General features: G+C 35.1%; 1 protein-coding gene across 2 annotated transcripts in view; it reads left to right on the top strand.

Moving 5' to 3' along the window:
* Positions 1-12,752, top strand: part of grik2 (glutamate receptor, ionotropic, kainate 2) — a 277,175-nt gene that overhangs the window by 242,611 nt on the left and 21,812 nt on the right. For both annotated transcript variants that reach the window (XM_031902289.1, XM_018094319.2), the window contains one exon: positions 11,786-12,011. In XM_031902289.1, the coding sequence (XP_031758149.1) occupies positions 11,786-12,011 (226 nt within the window). The remainder of the gene's footprint in view (positions 1-11,785; positions 12,012-12,752) is intronic.

The following is a 12,752-nucleotide window of genomic DNA, read 5'->3' as shown; positions in this document are numbered from 1 at the left end:
ACGCAATCGGACTCCATTCGACCCGTTCGTGGGTAAGTAAATCAGCCCCTTAGGGGCACATTTATGAAAACGCGAGTTCGAATCCTGAATGGGATAAATTCAGATACGAAAATTTCTGAAGATCGCAAATATCACAAATATGCTTACAAAAAAATTGTATTAGTCACAAAAATATCGTATTGGCGATCCAAAAATCACTAAATTTTCATATTGAGTGATCGTAAAATGCAAGAAAACCTTTCCGACTTTGATCATTCTGTGCATGATTTTGGAAGCTTCCCATAGGAATCAATGGCACTCTGCAGCTCCAACCTGGCCCAAGGAAAGTCACGATAACGAAGCTTGAATAAATCCGAAACTTTCATACTTGGCGCGACAATGCAATTTTGTTGAGCAAATTTTGTCGCAAAGTACAAAAAATACGAAAAAGTCACGCACGGTACGAAATTGTCGCAAAAAATGCATTCAGAAGCATTCGGAGCAATGAGTATGAGGAGAAATGTGTTGAGTGTTATCAGTTCTAACTCTCCAATTCAAAATATTGATAACTAAGCCCACAAAAATATAAACAAAAACTTGCTGTGCTATTTACAATAATAATTATCATAAATCTATTAAAATTTTGACAGTAGTATATTATTGCTATATTACAGTTTCTGATATTATGATTTAATTTTTTAAAGGGGTGCAGAATAGTGATGAGCAAATTTTTTCACCAGGCGTGGATTTTTTTGTCACGCATTAATTTGGGCGCGACAAATGCGTTTCGCTCATCACTAGTGCAGAAAATACAGAAAAAAGAATAAACTAATTCTTAAAAGGTTTTATTAATAGCAATTTGTAAGGGATATGCCATTCCTTAATATGGATGCATTACTTTTTACAACAAAAATACATTCAGTGGTTAAATAAAATTGTGGCTTTTTTCTTCCTTATATTTTGTGCAATGGCAACATAGGTAAATACATAATAAATTACTTCTAGGGAGCATGAATCTACTGCATTCAAAAATGTTTTACAAAGTTATTGCCATCAATGAATATTATTATCACGATAGAATGTACAAGGTTTACACACATGAACAGATAATATTTAATACTGGTTAAATATATGGTATGTTGAATAGACAATAATTATCTAGTAAAGCGTCAAGAAAGCTTTTTTACACACTGATATTTTATGACAGTAAAATGGTGTTGTATATTGTGTTTCAATTAGCTTCACATCTTGTTAGCTTCATTGAATTCTCATCATGCATACTTTAGTACCATTTAAGCTTTTTCAAAATTATCAGTGAGTAATGGACATCTTTAAGACACTTAAATCAGAAAATGTTAAAAAAAAATACATATAGGACTTTTTTAAGTCACTGAATTTATCAAATGCACAGGAAATATTGAATAGAAAAATACAACAGCATAATGACGATAAATGTTATGGTTACATTTATAATTACTAGTATTAAAACAGTTGCATTATCATTAGTTATTTTACATAACTGCATGTAAGGCAGCAACAAAAGAATTTCACTTCATTTTGGCTTTGGTCATTTTGTAACGGTGCTCTGTTTTTGTGCATGTGCTTTACACCTACCTAAACTGTCACCATGTCAGCATGTATGCTGGCCTTTCTTCCTCTTCCCATAATGTCCGATTGTCTTCCATTTGCTTTATGATTGTGGCCATGTCCTCTAAGTGACACTGAGTATGAAAGTCATAGTTTGAATTCTTCTGGGGCAAAAAGATGCACAGAATCCTTCTCAGACTTGTGGTATGGAAAGCTGACAGCTTGATGTCTTACAAGAGCACTCCAAGCCATACATAAAGCAATGTTGACAAGGTACAGCTCTGATACAGGCGAGTTGGGGATTGATTCTTTATCGTGCAGGTGTCCCAACATTGTTCCTAGCACACATGATTTTTTTCTTGCTTTCCTGAGTCTGCTTATGATGTCATCTTCAGTGCAGCCATATTTTGATATAGTACTTCTAAGGTTGTGAATCTGTGAATGGCAGTACCTCACCATTAATCTTCACTGGTGCTGGTTTTTCCAAATTGATAGCCATCATTTAAATTTTTTTGGCTGACCTTCAATCCTAACTGTTTTGCAAAGGAGCACAATTGCTTTGTGTTCTCCTGCATATGGCAGCTGGTGTTTGACAGTAATGCGAGAACATCTGCAATGTCCAGGCCCTCTAATGGTGTAAGGATAGTCCATCTGATACCTCTGGGTACATCATCAGTTTTTATAATTTTCACAAAATGTAGTACACCAAAAGATCTCAAGATATGCCAAAGATTGGCCCAGTATCATGGATAAGGACTCCCTTGTTCCATGTACATGAATGGGGTTGAAGAATGTAGTATGCAAGTCCTGGATCAATGCTTTAAAGGAACAGTAACACCAAAAAATGAAAGTGTATAAAAGTAACTAAAATATAATGTGCTGCTGCCCTGCACTGGTAAAAGTTGTGTGTTTACTTCAAAAAGTCTACTATAATTTATATAAATAAGCTGCTGTGTAGCCATGGGGGCAGCCATTCAAAGGAGAAAAGGCACAGGCACATAGCAGATAACAGATAAAACACTATTGTATTCTACAGAACTTATCTGTTATCTGCTATGTAACCTGTGCCTTTTTTCCAGCTTGAATGGCTGCCCCCGTGGCTACACAGCAGCTTATTATATCAATTATAGTAGGGTTACTGTAGCAAACACACCAGTTTTACCAGTGCAGGGCAACAGTGCATTATATTTTTATTACTTTAAAGCTCTTTCATTTTTTGGTGTTACTGTTCCTTTAACAACACAGGGTTTTTTTTTCATACATAATATTTATATGACACATTTACTATATGAAATAGTTTGTCATTGCATGAACCTTGTTTGGATACCAAGACATCTAAACCATCCAAACCATTCCAAAAAATATATGAAATTTTGATTTTGGAGAAACTATCCACCTTAACCCTGTAAGTGTTACACTTAGGCTGGTCCTGTTAAAAATTTAGTAAAATGATCTACTAAAATGTAAATATTATATAAGTCTTTATTGATTCATTTAAATCACCAAAATCATTGAAACCATGTTGAACAAAGGAGGTGTACTTTCTCTTTAAGAAACAGAGCTGCATATACTCAAAGGTTCACCTTTGTCTAGAGATAAACTTATTAAGAGAGAAGGGTAGTTTGTAGACAATCTTTTTTTTGGACCTAGAAGAGTGGGCCCTGCAAACTATTTCTCGGGTTTGAGGATGAAATGATTTGCCTTGTGCCCAGCAGTACTGTGACCTGCACCTGTCCTATAACCATAACATGTGAAAGTAAACAAAGTTTCAGGACCTAATGGTATTCATCTCAGGGTACTAATATGTTTCAGAGAGACTGGAAAATTGCTAATGTTGTACCATTATTGAGAAAGTTTTCCCATTTTTAGCTTGAAAACTATAGGGCTGTAGTTTTGCCATTAGTGGTAGCAAAAGGTTTTAGAGGTGGTAATAAGAAATAGAATGCTGGAATACCTTTCAACACACAATACTCACAATGAGTTTATGCCACTCTGACTTTACACATAAAGGTCCCCTATGAGGAGGTGAACCCAGACATTGGGGTGGTAGTTGATGGCAATTAATCAATTTAGATTTTGCCAAAGCATTTGATAAAATAAAAACATATTTTTTCCTCTTTATAGATCTTTGATAAGGCTTCACTATGGCGCAGATTAATAAAAGTACGATATTAGAGCTCAAAGTAAAATTCCATTGCTTTTTATTCATTTCTATGGGATTTTTAGAGGAACATTTATCAATATGTGAAAGTTAGAGTTCACCATTGATAAATATGCCTTTAAAATCCTGTAGAAATGAATAAAGAGCAGTGGAACTTTACTCTGGTGAGCTCTAATTTTACAATTTGATAAATCTGCCCCTTTCAGTATGCACTACACTTTTCAACCTTAGTCCTTATTAAGAATATTGATGAGGTTAAAAGTGTGCAGAGGAAAGCAACTAAGCTGGTAAAAGAAATGGAAGATTTTCAGAAACTATCAAGGCTGGGGTTGTTGGAGAGCAGATGATTACTCTTAAAAATAACTTTAGGGGACATTACAGACAGATAGAGGGGGGGGGTCTTTTTTTGCATAGAAAATATCAGAGAGAAAGAGGCCACCCATTTATACTTCAGCAACAAAACTTTTATTAAAATGACAAAAAAGGGGTGGGCAGCAAAATGAAACAATGTGTAAGTATGGCATGCCACTATATATGTTTAAAAGAGTTATATTTTGTAAACTGCCTACCTCCTCCAGCATGTTTTCCATTAAGTCCTGCACCCCATGAATCATTGGTAAAATAAGCAATTTTTATTTTTAAAAAAAGGAGCTAGCAATAAAAGAATATAAAATAAAGTAAATATAACATAAAGTTAGAAAGCCTCTTCCCCTGAATGTAAATACATGAAACATTGTAAAACACAGAAGTTTTGAAGTAGATACAAAAAGTGAACAAAACCCCTAAAACTAAGAACAAAAAAGCAATACTTTTTACAGCATAGATTTGCATTATGGATGAAGTGGTCATCAAAAGGTTATGGGTAACAAGTAAGAAACATTAATAGGCAACATTAAGGAAGTTGAATTATTAAAGTCCGAATTTCGGATGTTAAAAAATACGATTGCAAAAAATTGGTATTAAATACAATAATTTCTGATGTGCGTTAATTGTGCCAAAAATCGAATCATGGTCATACAAAAATATTGTGGTACGATCCGAAAGTTCAGAAATTTTTGTATCTGAACGATTGGAAACGGCACGAAAACCTTTCTGACTTTGAACCTTCAGTGCATGATTTTCGAAGCCTCCCATAGGACTCAATGGCACTCTGCAGCTCCAACCTGGCCAAAGCAAAATCACGATACCGAAGCTTGGATGAATTCCGAAACTTTTGTACTAGTTGCAACAAATACGATTTTGTTACACTAATTGACGCAAAGCATGGAAAAGTCGTGGAAATTAACGAAAATATCATAGAAAATACGCACAGTTCTAAAACATTCGGACTCAATTGTACTTTAATGAATAGGCCCCTAGGGGTACTGAATTTAAAAAAAAAAGTATTTTACACTTAGCTATATTTTGTTGTTTAAAATATAAAGATATTTAGGTATAGTTTTCTAATGCCACAGCCACTGGCTGAGTCTTACAGATGTGTTTATGTATTATGGTAATTGCAGCATATTCTAGTTTATTTGTTCTTCCCAGTTGAAGAATTATCAGCATATAAAAACCTATACCTACCGTATAGGTAATATACAGGTAATAACTGTAATATACAGTTAATGGGTATCAGTATTAGGGTATTAGTTTTATACATACAGTAAGTATAGAATACTATTATTATATTTTATAGATATTATTAAAATAAATGCTGATTACTTGTCTTTTCTAGGATTAGTACAAAATACATTTATCTTTGCTGTTGGAGTTGCTCTTATACATAGTGTTTTTCCCTTTGTAGCACTGTCTAATGAGCTTGTTTCAAATCACAGCATGAAAAAAGTACTTCTCCTGTAGTGTATAATAAGCTGCATCATAAAATGTTGCATGAGCAGTTCCCGCTCCTGATTGGATTCTGAGTGCTATAGTTAAATGCAGTCAGATGTAAAAAATGTGCTGTCTGTCAGATGAAAGTTAACTTTCCCTGAGGCTTGCATGTTGAGATTACTGATCAGTAGGGCTTTAACCCATTCAAAGCATAGAGCAAAATATATGTTTCACGTGTTATGGGAATTTAAATATCTGTGTACAAAAAGTGTACTTTAATTTTGTTTAAAATTAGAATAATTAAAAAAAATAAATGGTGTTTGCTAAAACTTACAAAATTATCAAATACTAAAAAAGATGAAGGTATGTTATTACATAGAAAGTCAAAACTGTCATCTTATCAAAAATTGCTGCAGCAATTAGGGTATGCAATTACATAATGGCTGCATTTAAAGCAGAACAAGACACGTGGTCTTTATCTGTACCAAATTGCTGTTATCAGAATAGGGGACATAGAAATATAATCTAATTCCCCTGGTGTATGAATAAAGATAAGAGCTAAGGCAACAACAAATTGATACTGAGCAGTTACTCGTTGCCATACCTAGATTGCTAGAAGGGACAACTTTAGAGATCAGGTGATGTTACTGTTAGATATTGTTTAGCGAACTGATGTGGATATGCATGCAATCACTACTTTCACTTCACTTTGAATGGATGACTAATTACTGCTTAAAGTATAAACATACCTGTGCTGCTAAACATTTCAGGAATATTTTGAAATACAGTAAAATTATTTTTTAATGGTGCACGAAAACCATTGCACGTATTTTCTTTGTTATTGTTATTTGCACTTGCAGCAAAAACAGTTTTGTACAAGATAAGAGACAAATGAATTAAACTTGAAATGTTCACCATAGCCAAAATTTTTCTAAATCTCTATACTTGACTTCTACTTTCCAATAAGTAAACCCAAGATATGCTGGATAAAAGGCATCTGGGTTTAAAAGTTAGATAAAGACAATTAACAATAAAAGTCTATAAACACCAAAGTTTACCAAAGCTCAGATATGTTCCAGCAAATCCCTTTGACACATCAGGTGCAAAAAAAAAAAAAAAAAGAAAATCTTTGGAAAGTTTCAGACTAGAAGCAATTTTCTCCACCTTGAACCTTTATCCCAAAACTTTGTCAGACCACATTCAAACAGACTGAAATAGTTGGAAGACAACTCAACATCATTATTCTATACCTTTGAGAAAGAGCAACTCTGAAAATGGAATATTTCAATCACTATATATATATATAACAGTCTCTAGTCTGAGGAAAAAGAAAATATGAATTGTTCTTCGATAGAAAATTGTACCTGTACTACAATATATTACATTTTGGTCTCAAAATAAAGAAGTTGTTTTTCACCAACAGGTACAAAACTATGCTTAAAGGGCACCTATCACCCCCGTATTGTTTCTCCCACCAGAGATGTGGGATGATAATGCCCGCACTCTGTTTGGGCTAAAGAATAGTTTTCCTTAAAAAAAAATTGCCACCACAAGTGCTAGTGAGTGCCACTACTTGTTCATTAGAGCATGTGTGTGACGTAGGAGGGTGAGTTGCATCCACCGCTTCTATGTCAGTCAAAAGCGCATAGGCAATAGACAAGTGGGTAGCTTCATTCATTATACACATGCACACCAAACAACATGGCTTCCCGCACCTGGAGATTTCTTCCGGTGTGGGCGGCGTAGTTTTAAGAAAAACTATTGTTTCCCCTAACCGGAGTGTGGGCTCTATAAACATGTACCTCTGCTGGGGGAAACAATATGGGGGTGATAGGTGCACTTTAAGCAGCTATTCCACAAATGGGAATTTCCATTCTCTTGTTTACTAAGGCTTTGTTTGTGTTTTTATTAACATTTATATTAGTCACTGTAACATTCCCTATTTAATGACACTTTTTTCAAAGGTGCAGTGTAGTAGATTGGTGTTGAGGTCTTGTTCAAATTTTTCTTTAACGTTTAAATTCTTCTACTAAGTTTGATTGGGACACAAAGTTTACAGCAGGACTACCAACCAATCAGCCGTGAAAATTTGCAGCAAAAAAATTTGTAGTGCATAAAAAAAAGGCAAAATGAGCACAGTTGCACCAAATTGGGCATGACCATGTAAAAATAGGAATATATGGATTAGATAAGTGGGACTGCAACTCTCCCGATCCTCTCACAACCTTTCTCCACACAAAGCAAAATAACCAGGAGGGGTGTAATTTACAAGTATTAACAATAAAAGAAGAAAAAAGACAGCTCATCAATATGCATTTAACAAACTAATCTAGCATTTAAATACAGCAATCAGAGAAGGGGTTGTCTTTTGTTTTCTTTTATTGTTAATACATGTAAAAATGGGCACAGACACATCAAAATGGGTGCGGTCACATCAGAAACGACACCCAAACAAAAAAAGTGGAGCGACAAACGTGTTTTACTGATTTTTCCCTGTTTCGTGAATTTTCCATGAAAATTTGCAGCGAAAAAATTATTTGCAAGTATAAAAAATGTTGCACGTAAAAAATGGACACGTCATAAATGACTCATGCAACTCCCGCCTTCCTTCTATCTCAGTTCTGACTCTTTCTTTCACCCTCAGTCCCTCACCGGTCTTGCTCCCTCTGCCACTTTCATCTTCTATCCATCGTCGGTCTTGCTCCTTCTGCACCTTCCACCCTTCCACGTCTCTCTCCAGTCTTGCTTTCTCTGCTGCTCCAAAACAAGGTGTCTCTGTTCCCATTCCTCCACTCTCATTAACCTGCAGCAATTTAACATGGATGGTCAGGATGTCCCTGAAGGCAGTCAGAACAAGGGAGGAGAAAAATGCAGAAAAAAACATAGGTGCAAAGGGACAGCAGGGAGAGGATAAAAATGAAAATAGCAAGGGGAACAAAAAAGAACAGACTAATGTGTTGCATTGCCGGGAATAAATAGATAAAAAGCAGAGACCTTTTTGAAGACACAGCACATAGAAACACTGTAGATTACAATGACTAATGCACCCCATACTGTAATTTGTAAAGATACTGGTATTCACCTTAGAGTTTCTTGACCTGTTCAAAAGCACTCTGCCTGTGGTCTTGTTTGTTTATATGGTCTCCTTACTCTGAGGTGACTTTTAATATCTGTATAAAAAACAGTAGTGGGTGCATTATCCACTATTAGGGATGTAGCGAACCTCACAAAAAAAGTTCGCGAACCCATTCGCGAACTTCTGCCAAAAAGTGCGAACTTTTGCGAACTTTGCGAACCCCATAGACTTCAATGGGAAGGCGAACTTTAAAACCTAGAAAAGCCATTTCTGGCCAGAAAACTGATTTTAAAGTTGTTTAAAGGGTGCCACGACCTGGACAGTGGCATGCAGGAGGGGGATCAAGGGCAAAAATTTCTCTGAAAAATACTTTGTTGACACAGCGTTGCATTTTGTGCTGTAAAGGGCAGAAATCACACTACATTTCTAAACTTGTGTAATAAACTGCTTTAAAACGTCCGGCGTCTACATGCCAATCAAGTCGTGTAAAGGTTACAGCTGGTTCACACGCAAAGACAAAACGCCGCAGTAGTGGATACGGAATATATTATTGCTGGTGGAAAAACGTTGCTCAGGTGATTTTATTGCAATGCAATGTCCCTACTATGTGTAACGTATTGGGTTACAGCAGATGAGATCAGCAGGACAGCTGTCCCCAGCAGCTACATACAGAGCAGTAGAAAGTAGATTACTAGTCAGCAAAGCTACCTAAACTGTCCCTCAAACCCCTGCACAGCTCTCTCCCTATGCTAACTCATCAAGCACACACAGGCAGAATGTAAAATGGCTGCTGGGCTTCGGTTTATATATGGAAGGGAGTGGTCTGGGGGTGGTCCAGGAGGGAGAGCTGCCTGATTGGCTGCCATGTATCTGCTGGCTCTGGGGTGAGAGGTCAAAATTTGGCTCCAGCTAAGGCGAACCCAAAATTGAGAACTTCACTAAAAGTTTGCGAACTTGCGAACTTGCGAACACCCGATTTTCGTGCGAATTAGTTCTCCGGCGAACAGTTCGCTACATCTCTATCCACTATATAGTAAAAAAGAAGAAAGAGACTGGTACAGTGCTCCACTTACCTTTTGTACCCTTTTATATATTTATAAAACAGGTTTATCTAGTATAAATAAATTTAAAGCAACTGGACTTGTTTGGTAATCATTGAAGACGTTTCACTACTCATCCGAGCAGCTTCTTCAGTTCAACTGAGTAGTGAAACATCTTCAATGATTACCAAACAAGTCCAGTTGCTTTAAATTTATTTATACTAGATATACCATGACCTGGATGAATGAAAATCTTCGTAGACATATAACAGGTTGTTTTAAGTAAAATTGCATTTCAGTCAAGCTGATGAGGAGCTCTGTAACTTTGCTTGGTATAGCCAAGGAAAACAACATTGTAAGTGCTCCATTTCAGCATTTCTTTTTGAGTCTTAAACCAAATCAATCAAATTATATTATTTTCACTCAATCTAATCTTTTGCTTTTCCTGTCAAAATTAAATGAACGTGCAAGGGTTTGACTTGTAGGATTATATCATAGTAGTTCTAGAGAGAATTAAGTTACACATTGCTAAACTGCTTTAAAACATGCTATTGGCTGAAGGAGAAAAGTGATTTTCTTTGCACTCCTTTACTACAGCAACTCCATTACTGTCAGATGCACATTGTCTAGCTTTTTCATTTTAGCTCTGTGAAGCATGAAAAAACAGTTAGTTGGTGGAGGGTGCCATTTGAACTATTTTAACAGTTTTCTGCATTTCTGCTGACACATAAAATGTAAATGGTTTTGTTTCTTAAAATGGTTTTCAAGCCCCAATGAACCTTTAAAAGGGAAATCTTTCAGGGAAGCACACAGTAACTATTTCTCGTATTGTATATTCATGGTGATTTGTACATCATATTATAAGCAGATTAAAAAATCTTGCCACATGCATTAAAGTCAATGGGTATTTTTTCCTGCACAATAAAACTCGGGAAAACAAAATGCATGACAAAATTCTAATGCACAAAATCTGTGAAAATTTTTTAAGCGAAAATAAAGATCTCAGTAAACGAGATGATGGCAAAATGATATTGTAATTCTACAATATCTTCAATAAATTGACATCGGTTGTATAAATACAATCGCAAACCCCAGGACTTTGGGGCAGATTTACTTATCCACCAACGCTCCAACCGTTCGCTCGATCGGTCCAATTGTATTTTCTGTGACTTTTTCGTACCTTGAGTGACTTTTTCGATGCTTGCGCAACTTTTTCGTATTTTTAGAGCGAAAAAAATGGATCGGTTTTGCCGCTGTTTACAATCGTTTGGTATGAATTTGGTATGAATTGGTGACTTTCGGATCGCCAATACAATATTATCGTGACTAATACGATTTTTTCTGAAGCATTTTCGTGATATTTGCGATCTTCAGAAATTTTTGTTTCCAATCCGAATTTTTCCCATTCGGGATTCGAACTCGTGTTTTGATAAATCTGCCCCTTTGTGTAAGCTAACCATGTGAGGAAACACAAAAGTGAAAATCACTATTTTTAATTGTATATAGAGAGCTGTTATAGTCATTATTTAAGACTGTATAAACAATGAGAATATGAGGTTATAAAAATAAAATGTGTGTTTATAAAAATCACTTGATCAGCAAGATTGCCTATTACAGTGTAAAATAAGAAAGGTATCCTACTAAACCAGACTAGTCAAGTGTAAAAATAATATGAACAAAATCAGATTAGATTCAAATAATATGTTGTTCACTGATATAAAACATTTTCATTTGTACTGTTTATCACAACAAGAACATAGATAGTATTGCATGTAATGGTTTATAATACAATAATATTTCCATTTTATAGACAAATCTGCATTGTATGGCAGCATAAAAATTATCTGAACTACAGTGTAACTAATTTATCTTCTCAGCACTGATGAAGAAATATGTAAAAATTTTAGAGGTTTTCCAGACTGAGTTAAAAACAAAGCATTGTTGATACCTGTTAGATGTGCAATTATTTATTTTTTCTAACATTGAAAAAATGTAGTTTTATGGTGAACAGGATTCATTAAGACCAATACTTAACCTAGTATTCATATTAATATTTAAATAATATTACAAATAAAATAAAAGATCCATTGATAAACCAATCATCTATTTTTTTTTACTTATTTTTTGCAGAAATCCAGAATCCCCACTTATGAAAAGATGTGGGCTTTTATGAATAGTAGAAGCCAGTCGGTGCTTGTCAAAAATAATGAAGAAGGTATCCAGCGTGTGCTAACCTCTGATTATGCTTTTCTAATGGAGTCAACAACCATTGAATTTGTTACACAACGCAACTGTAACCTGACACAGATTGGAGGCCTTATAGATTCAAAAGGTTATGGAGTGGGAACTCCCATGGGTATGTTGTATGTCAATTCTTTGCTCTTTATTCATTTATCTTAGTTGGAGAATGAAGCCTTGGCTAGCTTCAAACACATAATTAAATGTAACTTTCAATAGCTTTTACCTAGCTGGTTAGCATACAGTATGCTATGGGTGTGAATTTAATTTGTCAGTAGCTGTCTGGATAGAGCTTAAACGTTGTGCCAGTGTTTAGGGAACCTCAGTAAGAGAATGAAAATAGTCTGAAAATATTATGAACGCATATTTGGGTGATTATAAAGTTCCTAACACATAAAAACAGAATGATAGATAGATATTTGTTTAAAGCAAAACCAAACTGCATACTTATAATTTACTTTGTAGTCTTGTTTCTTTTATGTTTGCAATATGACATTGATTAAATAGGCTATATTGTAAAATGACATTTTTCTGATCAGGCACTTTTTATGCAGTCCAAGCAAAAGGCATTGACAACTTTGAGACAAACACAATTAGATTATATTTTAACAAAATACTGGCTTAAATGCAATTGGGGGGGGTCATACAATCAAGAGGAAACGCCAGTAATACTGAAAAAAGCTTGTATGCAAAATTAATTTGTTTTCTACCTAATTTATTGTGCTATTGCTATTCAATACACGTTGAAAATAATTGATTATAAAAAGAGGTACTTTTATTTTGTTCACTCGTTATTGTTTGAGGAGCACTTTTTTGCATATGTCGAATAAAGGATAAAAGGTGTATTGCATAGTCTATC

The sequence above is a fragment of the Xenopus tropicalis genome, chromosome 5 (genome assembly GCF_000004195.4).
Source record: "Xenopus tropicalis strain Nigerian chromosome 5, UCB_Xtro_10.0, whole genome shotgun sequence".
In the NCBI taxonomy this organism is placed as follows: domain Eukaryota; kingdom Metazoa; phylum Chordata; class Amphibia; order Anura; family Pipidae; genus Xenopus; species Xenopus tropicalis.
The sequence above is the reverse complement of the archived record's forward strand: the minus strand, read 5'-3'. Positions and strand labels throughout refer to the sequence as shown.